This window comes from Aspergillus luchuensis, chromosome 6 (genome assembly GCF_016861625.1).
Source record: "Aspergillus luchuensis IFO 4308 DNA, chromosome 6, nearly complete sequence".
Classification (NCBI taxonomy): domain Eukaryota; kingdom Fungi; phylum Ascomycota; class Eurotiomycetes; order Eurotiales; family Aspergillaceae; genus Aspergillus; species Aspergillus luchuensis.
This window is the reverse complement of record NC_054854.1, coordinates 2,811,088-2,822,857: the sequence shown is the minus strand read 5'-3', so window position 1 is coordinate 2,822,857 and position 11,770 is coordinate 2,811,088. Positions and strand designations below refer to the sequence as shown.

Here is an 11,770-nt window from a genome sequence, read left to right as displayed (position 1 = left end):
CCCGATGCCCAATTATAACCAATGACGCCTATAAGTGGAAAGAAACGCTTTTATGAGCAAAGCTACACCCAAGTACATTCCGAAGCCAGCTGGAAAAGAGATAGTTACCCTTATCTATGCAACACACTTATTGGAATGTCAGGAGAGCAACACTGAATGACTCGAGTTGGACAAAGTATTACCCTCATTTCTTCAGGTGCCTTGCTTCCGTTTGTTTCACTGTCCCCTTTCCAGCTAGCCCCCTGCATAAAATTAAATAGAACTGCGGAAAACATATATTTTCCACTTAGGTTCGAGAAATTGTGCATTGTGTCGTCTTTGCGGTATTACAGGGAGAAATGCACACTAGGTCAAAAACACATATAATATTATATGCCACCAATTAATGGGACGTCACATTCGGGAGCTATTTTCACATAGAGACTGTGGACCTCCTGCCGAGAGCAAGTTATGCAGACGAATTTGGCTTTATGGATTGTTCCCTACTTTGAAGAGACTATCACATCTGCTTTACCTCTGAGATACCACCCAGGATCGGCGTATGTGCCTGCAATGCGATCCCATATGTCAAGATACTGGCCAAAGTTACGTTGAACGTTCTTATGATGTACTGTATGGAACTGCTGCCGGTTATCATCTGGGTTCACGTCAGCCAAGGTAGCAATAAATAGATGCGTGAGACATACGAATAAGGAAAGACCAAACGTTGGCACAGCCGAAAACGAGCAGTTGTATCTCTCGTGACATGGGCCAGAGAAAACTATATGCGTAGATAGGAAGGCTCATAACCCAGGCTTCCAGCGGATCAAAGGCGTAGGCAGAAAAGGGGGTCGGGATGATAAAACTGCAGGTTAATTCCATCAAAAAGTGCCCACAACAGGAGGTAATCGTGAAAGGCTCACCGGTGATGCTTCTTGTGCTTTGTATTGAAAAGAAGCGGGTGGTGGAACAGGCGATGAAGCCAATACATACACGTGTCGCTGAATATAATAAAATATGCGACTTGGGCAACTTCGTACGTCGCACTAACCGTGCAATCACCAAAGTCATAAAGCTTTGCGTAGCCACGTACCTGGGTAAGAAGGATCGGCACAGTGAGAATAGTAGACAAGAAGAGGGTCAACAATGACTGCTGGGCCTCTTCCCAGATCTGGTTCTTATGGTATCGTGGATGCTGCTTCAGAGACTTGTCAAAGTTGCAAAGGTAGCACAGGCCACCAAATAACAGAAGAAATAGGGAGCTTGAAAGCCTGAGGGCAATGTGTATCAGCTCTAGCCGAATTGAAGTTATAGTCAGGGACACAACCATAGAAAAAGAAATATGCTCAGGGCCTGGCGATGCGGGCTATCTCGGCGCCAGACGCTGGGGTCGGTCACGGTAGCGCAAATTTCGACCAATCTAGTACGTGGGCAAATAGCATGCGTGATCGTTTCACGGGTAGATATATATAATGCGTCAAGGCAAGACTGATCGAGATAGGTTAGAATGAGATCCATCTGGGTGGATTGACCTGTCAGTAGGCTGATGTAAGGACTTGGACAAAGCGATTAGCAGGGAAAAAAAAAAAAGCATAGAGCTTGTCATTCCAGCAACACCTTAAGAGTTTCTTTTTAATTTCATAAATTTAAAGCTGGGCTTATATGGAAAGTGACATTTCACTGGGGATCAGAACAACACCTGTAGTAGGCGAGGAACGGCCTGCAGGCTCAGAAAATGTCTCTTCAAATATTTAATGCTCCGGTTTCCTATCAGGTAGGATACGCTAGTTGGTCATAATGATTGACATGTCACACATACGGCACCTCTTCCCGAACCGTGGTGTCTCGACAGTTATCTGGGAGTGAGCCTAAGTGGGAACATACATGAATCTCTCTCCGTAGTGAAGCATGCAACATGATGGTAATCAAAAAGGCTCTAGTTAGTTTGTGCTGCTAGATCTTGCAGACGCGACTTAACGGTCACATCCATTCCAAGCAAGTAAGGGGTAAACGGACCCTGTATGCACCAACGAGCAAAGCCATGGTAAGTGGATGAAGAAATCCACGTTGTGTATACTCATGCTCATCGCTTCCAAGAAGACTCGGTACCATGCATGGCTTGCTTCTAGTATTATCTGACGAACTGGGGTGTCCATGGCGGATACTTGCAGTTGCGGGATCCTGAATCTGACTCAACAGCAGATGGGACACATCTTTTTGAGTTTGCAAGAGCTTGCACGACCATATACATGCTATTTACAGCTCCATTGCATATTATATCAATACTGACCTTATCGTAACCCAGCCGTTTACAATGCTTGACAAACTTCAGACTCAATATGTGGCGATGTTCAGTATGAAGTCCGCTCCCGATCCCAAAGGACAATGCAGTCACCATAGAGACCAGGTTGTACATACCAAGCACAGCATCAGTCTAGCGTAAGATTGTGGGCTGCCATGTGTAATATTGTAGTAACATGAATTCTATACGGTCGCATCTGCAAGCCTTAGGGAGCGGTATAACGGATTCCATTCTTTCAGATTCCAAATGTTCTAAACAAGGTGAGAATTTGCATTCCTAACGCAAGCTCCATAATAGAGATTCGAAAGAAGAGAAGAAGAAGAGAATGTATGTTCTTTTCAGAGTCAGAATACGCCAGGAACGATTCTCCAGGGAACGCGGCGACAATACTCATCCCAGCCAGACCCATACTTATCCGCACATTTTTCCTCATCTCGGAAACACCGATGGACGATCATCCCTGTAACCAAAACGGCTTCAGTGTATGCAAAGCCGCCCCCATTCCCGCAGAGCGAGCATAACGACCATGTATACAGCACGCTTCCAGCATAATTGACATGACGGGCCACTCCCCACAATCCTGCAGATAGAAAATTAAGCAAGAAACCTTAGAGAGAGATTAATTGGGGGGGCGGGGGGGGTAATTCGCAATTAAACATAGACGTACCAGAGCAGAGAAGGTGAGAACGATGGGTTTTCCCATCCCTTGTCTGATAAGATACGGGTATTCCTTGTGCCTGGCGACCCCAGAACAAGCACTTTCCCTGCGTTCTATTGAAACGCATCTTCTGACGGTCGGCATAGAAGCGCAAAGACCAGCCCGCTACAAAGATCACTATGCTGGCGATCAAAGCAGGGAGGGAGATCTCTGTTGGGTGTTTGGCAAGATACTGGGTTTGCAAGGTCCAGAAAACCGGCATCATTGCAGAGAATCCGTAGATATTGTAGAAGCCGAACGATTCGTATTTGCCGTCCAAGGTGTGGAAAAAACTGGAGGTTTCAATTAGTATTGAACAATACTCTGTTACTTTTTATTGGTAGGACTTACACCTCTTCATTAACGAAGAAGTCCACGACCACTACTGCGCGAAGTAATACAACTGTGAACATGGTGCCCGTCAGGTATCCATGTTGCTCATATTGATAGGCAGCAAAAGATAGATCACTAGGCGATCGTTAGCTTCTTTGATATTCGTACTTGAGGAAATATAATTTTGGGTCTTACATCAATGTCCATGCGATGATGCCCCCGGAACGAGTAGAAAGGAAATGTCTCCAGTCCCAGTACTGGCCAACACGTGGGTGAAGTTCGCCTCCTTCGAATAAATCATACCAAAATGATCCTGTGAGCGGTCATTAGCACGTACATGTAAAGTACTTAAGAATCGTGGAGGTAAATTTGGCTTGCCTGTTATATAAGTTTCGTATGCATTATCGGGCGCCACTCGGGCCTTGATCTGGAAGAGGAGGAGAATGATGAAGGAAAAGATGTTCGTAACTGCCACCAGCTCTCTCCATGTTTTGGCCAATGCGGTAGGACTTAGTATCCCAGCAAATGAGCCACTCACTGCAAGACAAACAGTGACTATCCACGCTGCTAAACCATTCAGTTTATATCTCAATCGTCGACCAGCAGGTGTTGGCGGTCCGAAGACAGTTGGCCCCGGAAGTGCGATATACAGCAGACCTTGGAAACTCAACCACGCTGCATACCCTCTGGTAGCCTCGAAGGTGGGGAGAGGTGTCCTTTTCAAAAAGAAATGAAGGAACCCTTCAGAGTATGCGGATTTGGCCGTGGCTGAAAGTGCGGTATCGAAGTCTTGGTAGGCAATACAGTAGAACAACACCGTCATAGGTGTTGTCACACAGAATATGAAGGACATTAATTCCAGAAGAAATTTGGGTTTCGGGAGACCATCTTGGATTTTGGAGGCTTTGGGGGATTTTGCATCCATCCCTTGGGATTTCATTGCGTTCATGTCGACTGCTTTGGCTGAGAATTCACGACTTTGGATCGGGCCTTATGATATTGGGATCGAGTAGGTGTAGTTGTGCTGGGTTCTCTCTTTTCGGGCCAAGTTTCTTTAAGTAAAACTATGTGTTGAGTTGGTCAGGCAGCTTGCGCTAGTGATATACTGTGCATGTCTCATGTCTCTATTTCAATAACCCAGTGCATGCCAGACACCCCCGGAAGGGATGCAGCCGGATTCCTGCAGCGAAGCACAAATCGCGAAACCTCATCTCAAAATAACCGTGTTTTGTATGATAGCCACACCATCGAGGCGTCCTGCAGTCCCACGTGCCTCTCAAGCTACCCCTCAGCGTCTGCTTTACGGAAATGATGTATATCTGAACAAAACATACTTCGACTACAGCCTTATCATCACCCAAACCGATACAAGAGGAACGAAGATAATTAGTGTCCACCCCTACTCTTCCGCGCGTTTGGGGCGCTAGCCACAAAAGAACCTCATCTCAACAGACTCCCAGACAAGTCTGATGGACTATTATCTGAATATAGAAATGGCTAGTTATGATTGATTCAATAACTCCCCCAATGCCACCACTCTCTTTCTTCTGCTGCTTTAATTTTCTTTCTCTTCAAGAGACGAGAGATGAAAGGGTGACAAATCTATGAAACTGATCCTTCAAGTCAAACCGCACCGTCTATGGGTTTAGTTGTATTCATCTCTCACCCACTGTGAACCCTACCGCAGCATCTATGCCACCTTCTACCCCCGGAAGGGCTGCTCCATTACGCCATGCTGATGTAAGTAACCTTAAGTATCTTAGTACTAACAAATCACATTATGGGGTTGACACCCCTCAGACAACATTAAGTTGCCATCCCGCTTCCCATTAATGCAGCTTACCATTCTAGTAGAACACTTGCGCACTGTGATAGAAACCTCGGTCGTCATCACACTTCTCGTGTCACTTAATGTTTTACTTATTTTGTCCTACCTAAGTATCATTCCAAATGTCGTATTGGGACACATTCAGGTTCGAATTATTTCCCAACCCCTCCGGACTCTAGGGATCGTAAATCAACCAAGCCACATCACTACACCGCGCAACGTCAATTCAACCCAAAATTGTCTTAAAAGAAGACTTTTCCCCATACGAGGCCGTTTACGATAAAATAGTATGTCTCATCAGGTTACAGAATTCCTGAATTGGGATCTGTTGCGCCTTGCTTGGGAAGACCTACCTAGGGAGACGAAAGCTTTCCTCTGCAGCTACATTAGAGACGTAAAATCGGATGATTTGGAGTCGCACGTCAAGCACATAGTACGAAGGAACTCTCCCGTGCTGCTATCTATATTGAAAGCTGATCGATTGCTAGGCAAACGCGGGATGGGACAGAGTGCCATATCCGTGCTTTGGTATGCTATCATTTGTGGATTTTGATCTGTCTAAAACCCCAGTCTATGACGAAATTATATCCAATCTCACAGCGTCCTCGGTCATGCTAGACCTGGGGTGCGGCCTCGGTCAGGAGATTCGTCGGTTGGTGTATGATGGTGCCCCAGCCGAGAACATTGTCGGCTTAGACAAAGACGAGCGATTTATAGAACTCGGTTTTGATCTTTTTCGGGATAAGACTACCCTAGACTCGACGTTTCTAGTTGATGACTTCTTCAAGCCAAGTCCAAAGCTTGCCCAATTAGCTGGCCAAATCCGGGTCATAAACTCCGGTTATTTCCTGCATTTATGGGACTGGGGAGGACAGGTTAGCATTGCTAAATGCATGATTGGCTATCTTTCTCTTCAAGAAGGTGACCTGATCACCGGTGTCCAATTTGGGAGAGAAGATGCTGGGCTATGGAAGGTACCAACTCTTGACTATGCTATTTTCCTACACAACCCAGCCAGCTTTGCACATATGTGGCATCAGATAGGAGAGGAAACTGGCACCAGGTGGTTGGTTTGGTCGAGAAGCGACCGCGAGGGAACTCACGAGAAATTGGCTGCTAAGGGATTTCGTTTGCGATGGTATGTGCGGTATGCAGGAAGGCAGTCCCAACCTGTACCGGGTGAAAACTTCAGTGTTAAGCAAGCAGACCAGGAACGCTGTAAGAACATCCAACTCAGAGAGAATTTTAGAAAAGAATAAGAACAGAACTAGACGTGATTAGCAATTTACTATCGATAAAAGATATACTGAACATTCATCACCCTAGCGCAACGCCGATTACCGCTGTGCATTAAGCTCCACGGTCTCTACCGACCCGCTTTCAACCGCATATAACAGTGGTGTGCTCCCAGAAATATCTGGTGTGTTGGCTGAGAGACCGGCATCCAAAAGAGTAGCCACGATCAATGGTTTTGCCCATCTTGATGCAGGAAAGAGGGCAGTCTGGAAGTACTTGCTCTGGATATATGGATTTCCTCCATTTTCCAGAAACACCCGCACGACATCTCTATGTCCATTCTTCGATGCGAGGAAACAGAGATGTCTCTTTTTTTGCCATTCTGTTGGTTAGGGTCCGCGCCATGCTTAAGCAACTCAAGCAGCACTTCCGCATGACCTAATCGCGCTGCACGATAAAGGCCAGATTCGGTAAGAATCAGCAAATTGGTATGGACGCCGGTCACAAGAGACTTGCCCAGATTCATATACAAAGTTGATAGCTCTTCAACAGTTACAGGCTTCATTGACGTAATTCAGAGATTGGATCTTCGTAGCGGATTCGGGGAGTATTCGCAATTTGGATCAGCACCTGCTTCGAGAAAGCGGCGTACTATACCCATATCTCCACTCTCAATAGCATAGTAGAGAGTTGAAGGAAAGTTCTCGGGTGTGGCTCCGCTATGAAGTAGTCCTTCCAGTAGTTTCGTACTCAATCAATTTGATATAAACTACCTATGGGCTTAGGACTATAGAGTGGTGTTCCCAAGAGCTAAACAGGGGTCACGGGATGACTACATGATGCCGTCATCCCGCGTGGCGAATTCTCTGTATAGAAAGAGATCATCTAACAAGGAGCGGCTCCCCAAATTCACTTCTGAACATTATTCTATTTTTCAGAGCAGCTATCAATAACACTGGCAGTAGCAACATTATACGCAGGGAAAGTAACCCGCGAAGCACCCAGATTCGTAACATAGCAATAACCCCCCCGCGCCAATTACTTCGTCCAAACATGTCAATATACAGCCATATCGCAACCAGCAAGGAGCGCCATGACCAGATCCAAGCCGAACTTGCTAGTGTAGAGAGCAGTCCAGAGTCTCTCCAGTCGCAAGAAAGCTACCTGGCCGAGCTCCGGAACGAGCTGACCAATACCAACAGACAGTTGTCGCAACTACACAAGATCACCAAAGGGAACCGCGAGCTGCACGAAAAGTACCGCGACAGCACAGTACGCCGCCTGTTCTATCGAGCGAGGGGCAAGAGGGAGGAATTCGAGGCCAAAGCCGACCAGGAAATGCGCGATTACTACGACGCTCCCGCCAAGGAGAACCGTGCGCAGGCGCAGCGGGAGATGCTGGAGGCGCAGGTCGTGGACGCGGTCGCTCAAGAGAAGGAACTCCGGCGTGCATGCACCACAAGGGAACGGTTGCATGCCGAATTGGATGCCATCTATAAGCGGATCTTTGAGGGACGGACGGAAGAGTTCCCCGAGGAGGATGCGCAAGAGGAGACAACAAAGCAGGCGCGGCGCGAATATGGGCAACGGCGCGAACGATGGAGTGATCTTCGGCAGGCGACGCAGTGCCTGGCGCGAGCGCAGCTGACACTCCGGGAGGTGCTGCTGAATCTGGCAGAAACGCTGCGGTACTGTGAGAGGGATCTGTGGAGTTTTGGAAGCACCCTAGCCGATTGGCGGCAGCAAGACTGTCTGTCCCGGGCACAACAGAAGGTTACCCAGACGCAAATGCTAGTCGCACAGGCCAGACGACTGGATCCCAGAGTGCAGGCTCTGCCGGCCATGAACATTGTTCAGCACGACTGGGTTGGTGAGCTGGTCTTTGGCACCTTTCTGTTTCACACCGACTTTTTGGGCATGATGCAGCAGTCTGTTCTCGAGGTGAAGCGTGCGGAAGAGGTTCTGGCAGCGCAAGTTAGACAGGCAAAGTCCCGTGAAGATGATATGCAGGCCCAAGTGGAAGATGCGCGAATGGCGTTTGAGACCGCACAGCAAGATCTCCGCCAACTCAGATATGAGCTATTCATGAAAACTGCGGATCCTCCACCGCCCTACACCGAGCCGATGTCTCCGGGGATCAGTGTCTAGACCTGACAGCTGCTTAACATAACAAGGAATTCACCTCACCGTATGAAAACATTATATGTTTCCTATAGTAGAGAGACGGAAAAGTGAAAGCCGATTCGCCATTCCTCGCTCTAACAGATTCCTACAGACTTCCTGGGTGTACTTCACGTTTCAAAACCAGTCTCTAAGAATTATGATAATCTTCTATTTAGAACACTGAAGCTGTTTCATCACGAGGGATTTCGGGCAGAATAGCACTGAAGGGGTTGCTTATGCCAGATTTCCATCTGACTTTGTTGGATGTCACCTATATATCTAATGCATTAGCAGGACCCAACCAATCTCCTTAGTAAGGATCTACTACTATTATAGGTACTGTCCTCCCTAAAAGCCCATTCCAATACCTTGAACCTCCGGATCACCCCACTCCGCGGCAGCCACGAAGCAGAGAGGAGCCCTCTCTCGCGGTGGTTCATTCTTCCGAATCCCACGCCTCTCTAGTAGTCATAAGTATAACACAAACAACCTCCCTTATTTCATCACCTGCTCGATGGGCGCATCAGGAATGATCTTGTACGAAGTAAGGTTACTATAATCCAGGGTGACGTCGACCCAGCCGGTGGAGGGCTCAGACTCAGTGGTGTAGCCGCTTAGCTGGTAGAGCCGGTTATCAGGATCGGCAGACTGCCAAGCCCACCAGTTCTGGTCAATGAAGCCGTGGTACAAGAAAATAGACGGGGTCGCCGGGTGATCCGGACACAGCGAAGAAGTATGATCTTAGAATAGAGTAGTCGATGACTATAGTGTATGAAATCTAGCTATATATAGTTAAATTTATAGGTAAAGAAGTTGCACTAGATAAAATGTGACAGATATTTGTTCGGAAAGAAAAAGAAAGAAAAAAAGGGGGAAACAAGCAAGCTACTATGATGCTCTTTTGCTTGGTCTGGTGTTCAATAGAACCAAGCGGTATATATTGACACAGAGCCTAAACTAATTGTAACCATCAAAGTTTCGAATCACCAATCGTCTGACTAATATCGGACGCCCAACAAAACAGCGGTTCCCAACAAAACAGCGGTTCCCTCTTTAAGCACTCCATAACAGGTTCTTCTAACACAATTCTCAATTCCCACAATGGCATTTTCCTAGCTCCACCAGAAACCGGCCTTGCAGGCATAACCCAACACATCCCACTAATCCTCGGATCAGGCAGATCAAAGTTCGCAACCGGGCCCAACACAGAACCAAATTTCAACCCATACAAATCGAAATGGCGAATACTGCTCACGAATAGCTCGGCCCATTGAGCCTGGAACGAACTCCAATCATCCAAGGTGTTGATGTGGGAGACGTAGCGGGTGGCTTGCTCGGTGGTGATGCTTCGGATCTCGTTTCTGATTTCTAAGGCAACTTCATGAATGAATGAGATGTCGGCGATGGGGTCTGTGGTCTTGCGTGAAGTGGACTGAGTAGGCAGTACGCATTGGGTGGTCATCATTGCGTTTCCTATATAGGTGCCTAGCTTGGGGTAAAGGATAGAGCGAATTTCGACGAGACAAGACAATGTGGAAAGGGTGCCTTTGGGTATGGTTGGCGATGATGCTTGCTTTGCTCTGGTGACGGAGATCCAAATAAGCGCGGTGAGAATATCCCCATTTGTCAACTTTGGTTTGGAAGTCTGGCCAGACTTCGTGCAGAACATAGAGTTGCACTTTTCCTTGAGCATGCTGATCTTTTCTGGAGACACGCCAAATCTCCGACTAACTGGGCTGCATGGAACTTTTGGTGTAGCTCTAAATTTATCCTGGACATTGTATGGGACTGAGCTCCTTATCGACGCAAGCTGCTGCTTTTTTTGAAGCTGCGCAGCCATACCTGTGAGTGCCGGGTCGCCTCGACAACATGCAGCCAAAGAATCTAGAATAGCGACGGCCCCCAGTCCATCCATCATCCGATGGTCGAAAGTCACGCATAACACTAGACCATCTGTCATCACACATTGGCCTGGAATCGCAATACGGGGCTTGGATCGGTGGTGTGCAGATGGAGAGGAATTGGGACGAAATCAGCATGTTGCACATCATCGCACTCCACGGCGGTGGTTTTAGCGCCATGATGAATGACCTTAAGCATGGGTGACCGGTGTAATGCTGACGCCTCTGCCGGTGTGACTTGCATCAAGTTCTGCTTGCCGTCAAGTTCTTCTATCATCACTATGTTTCCACTTAGGAAGGGAAGCGCGTCTAATAGGCGCGAGATGCCATTTCGGAGAACGGGGATGCCATCTGAGGGCGAGTCGAGCTTGAAAGTAATGTAAAAGAAGAGATAGACTGAAGGGACGATATGGTCCAATGAACTCAAAGTAAAGGGTTTAAAATTTCTGGGGGTGTCCAGGGTAAGAGATCTAGTGTCATCAAGTTGTGCCATCTTGAAATGTTGTGATGAGTTTAGGCCCATGAAACACTCACATCCAGGGTGGAAGGCCTTTATTTACCCATTTTGTTGGTCAGCCCTTCTGGACTAAATATGCATAATTTCTCAGCCTGAAAATGTCTCTAGTAACTTGATTTCGCGAAGATCCTCGACTGCACTGGGACGGGCCTGTCAGCTGTCAGGAAAACACACCCCACCCTCCCCACGGTTATGCCCGCCTCAGCTGGAGATGAATTATCGATCTGATGACCATTTCACAATCACAATTCTGGATATTATTAGTCGATCTAGCCAAGTAGTATATCCATTCATGCAATATTTTGTGGGCCGGACGCACTAGTTCCAAAGTTTGTTCAAGTGGAACATGTAACCCTTCAAGACTCACCGTCTTTCCTCTCCGTCTCAACTATGCCATAGAAAGATGATGGTATATTTTTATAACTCCTTCCCATAATATATACGTCTTTGAATGCTGTTGGTGCAGTCAAAGCATGCAAGATAAATATAAAATCGACCGACGACATGGTGTAAGGCTTCATCAGCGATATGTGGCCCGAATTGGTTCTGAAGTCTGTTGGGGGCAGAAGAAGCAATATGTCTGCTTGATGCATCTCGGACTTAGTTCAACGGAGTTTGGAATACTTTGCCACATTTGCGTAGATATGATTTGATATGGCTGGACCGTACAACACACAAATCATAGATGATTAGCATGGTTACAATGGTTTCCATTGGAAAAATGAAAAGGAAAGAATGGAAGTAGTATAATCTATTTTTCGGAAAGAAAGAAAGAAAAAAGAAAAAGAAAAAGATAGCAATTGTGTTATTTCTG

At 46.9% G+C, this 11,770-nt stretch overlaps 6 protein-coding genes across 6 annotated transcripts; 2 read left to right on the top strand and 4 right to left on the bottom strand.

Moving 5' to 3' along the window:
* Window positions 1-2,625: 2,625 nt before the first annotated feature.
* On the bottom strand, window positions 2,626-3,391 carry AKAW2_60947S (uncharacterized protein; the record flags this gene model as incomplete). Its single annotated transcript, XM_041693129.1, has 3 exons — window positions 2,626-2,741; window positions 2,949-3,271; window positions 3,330-3,391. The coding sequence occupies 3 exons, from the start codon at window positions 3,389-3,391 to the stop codon at window positions 2,626-2,628; spliced, it is 501 nt and encodes a 166-aa protein (XP_041546445.1).
* A 2,037-nt stretch (window positions 3,392-5,428) lies between these two features.
* On the top strand, window positions 5,429-6,533 carry AKAW2_60946A (class I SAM-dependent methyltransferase; the record flags this gene model as incomplete). Its single annotated transcript, XM_041693128.1, has 3 exons — window positions 5,429-5,572; window positions 5,628-6,357; window positions 6,466-6,533. The coding sequence occupies 3 exons, from the start codon at window positions 5,429-5,431 to the stop codon at window positions 6,531-6,533; spliced, it is 942 nt and encodes a 313-aa protein (XP_041546444.1).
* Window positions 6,534-6,601: 68 nt separating this feature from the next.
* AKAW2_60945S (uncharacterized protein) lies at window positions 6,602-6,940 on the bottom strand (the record flags this gene model as incomplete). The annotated part of the gene is made up of 2 exons (XM_041693127.1): window positions 6,602-6,822; window positions 6,892-6,940. 2 exons carry the CDS (start codon window positions 6,938-6,940, stop codon window positions 6,602-6,604), a joined length of 270 nt encoding a protein of 89 aa, XP_041546443.1.
* A 488-nt stretch (window positions 6,941-7,428) lies between these two features.
* AKAW2_60944A (uncharacterized protein) lies at window positions 7,429-8,523 on the top strand (the record flags this gene model as incomplete). The annotated part of the gene is made up of 1 exon (XM_041693126.1): window positions 7,429-8,523. One exon carries the CDS (start codon window positions 7,429-7,431, stop codon window positions 8,521-8,523), a length of 1,095 nt encoding a protein of 364 aa, XP_041546442.1.
* A 510-nt stretch (window positions 8,524-9,033) lies between these two features.
* On the bottom strand, window positions 9,034-10,231 carry AKAW2_60943S (uncharacterized protein; the record flags this gene model as incomplete). Its single annotated transcript, XM_041693125.1, has 2 exons — window positions 9,034-9,186; window positions 9,794-10,231. The coding sequence occupies 2 exons, from the start codon at window positions 10,229-10,231 to the stop codon at window positions 9,034-9,036; spliced, it is 591 nt and encodes a 196-aa protein (XP_041546441.1).
* A 266-nt stretch (window positions 10,232-10,497) lies between these two features.
* On the bottom strand, window positions 10,498-10,932 carry AKAW2_60942S (uncharacterized protein; the record flags this gene model as incomplete). The annotated part of the gene is made up of 1 exon (XM_041693124.1): window positions 10,498-10,932. One exon carries the CDS (start codon window positions 10,930-10,932, stop codon window positions 10,498-10,500), a length of 435 nt encoding a protein of 144 aa, XP_041546440.1.
* Window positions 10,933-11,770: the final 838 nt, after the last annotated feature.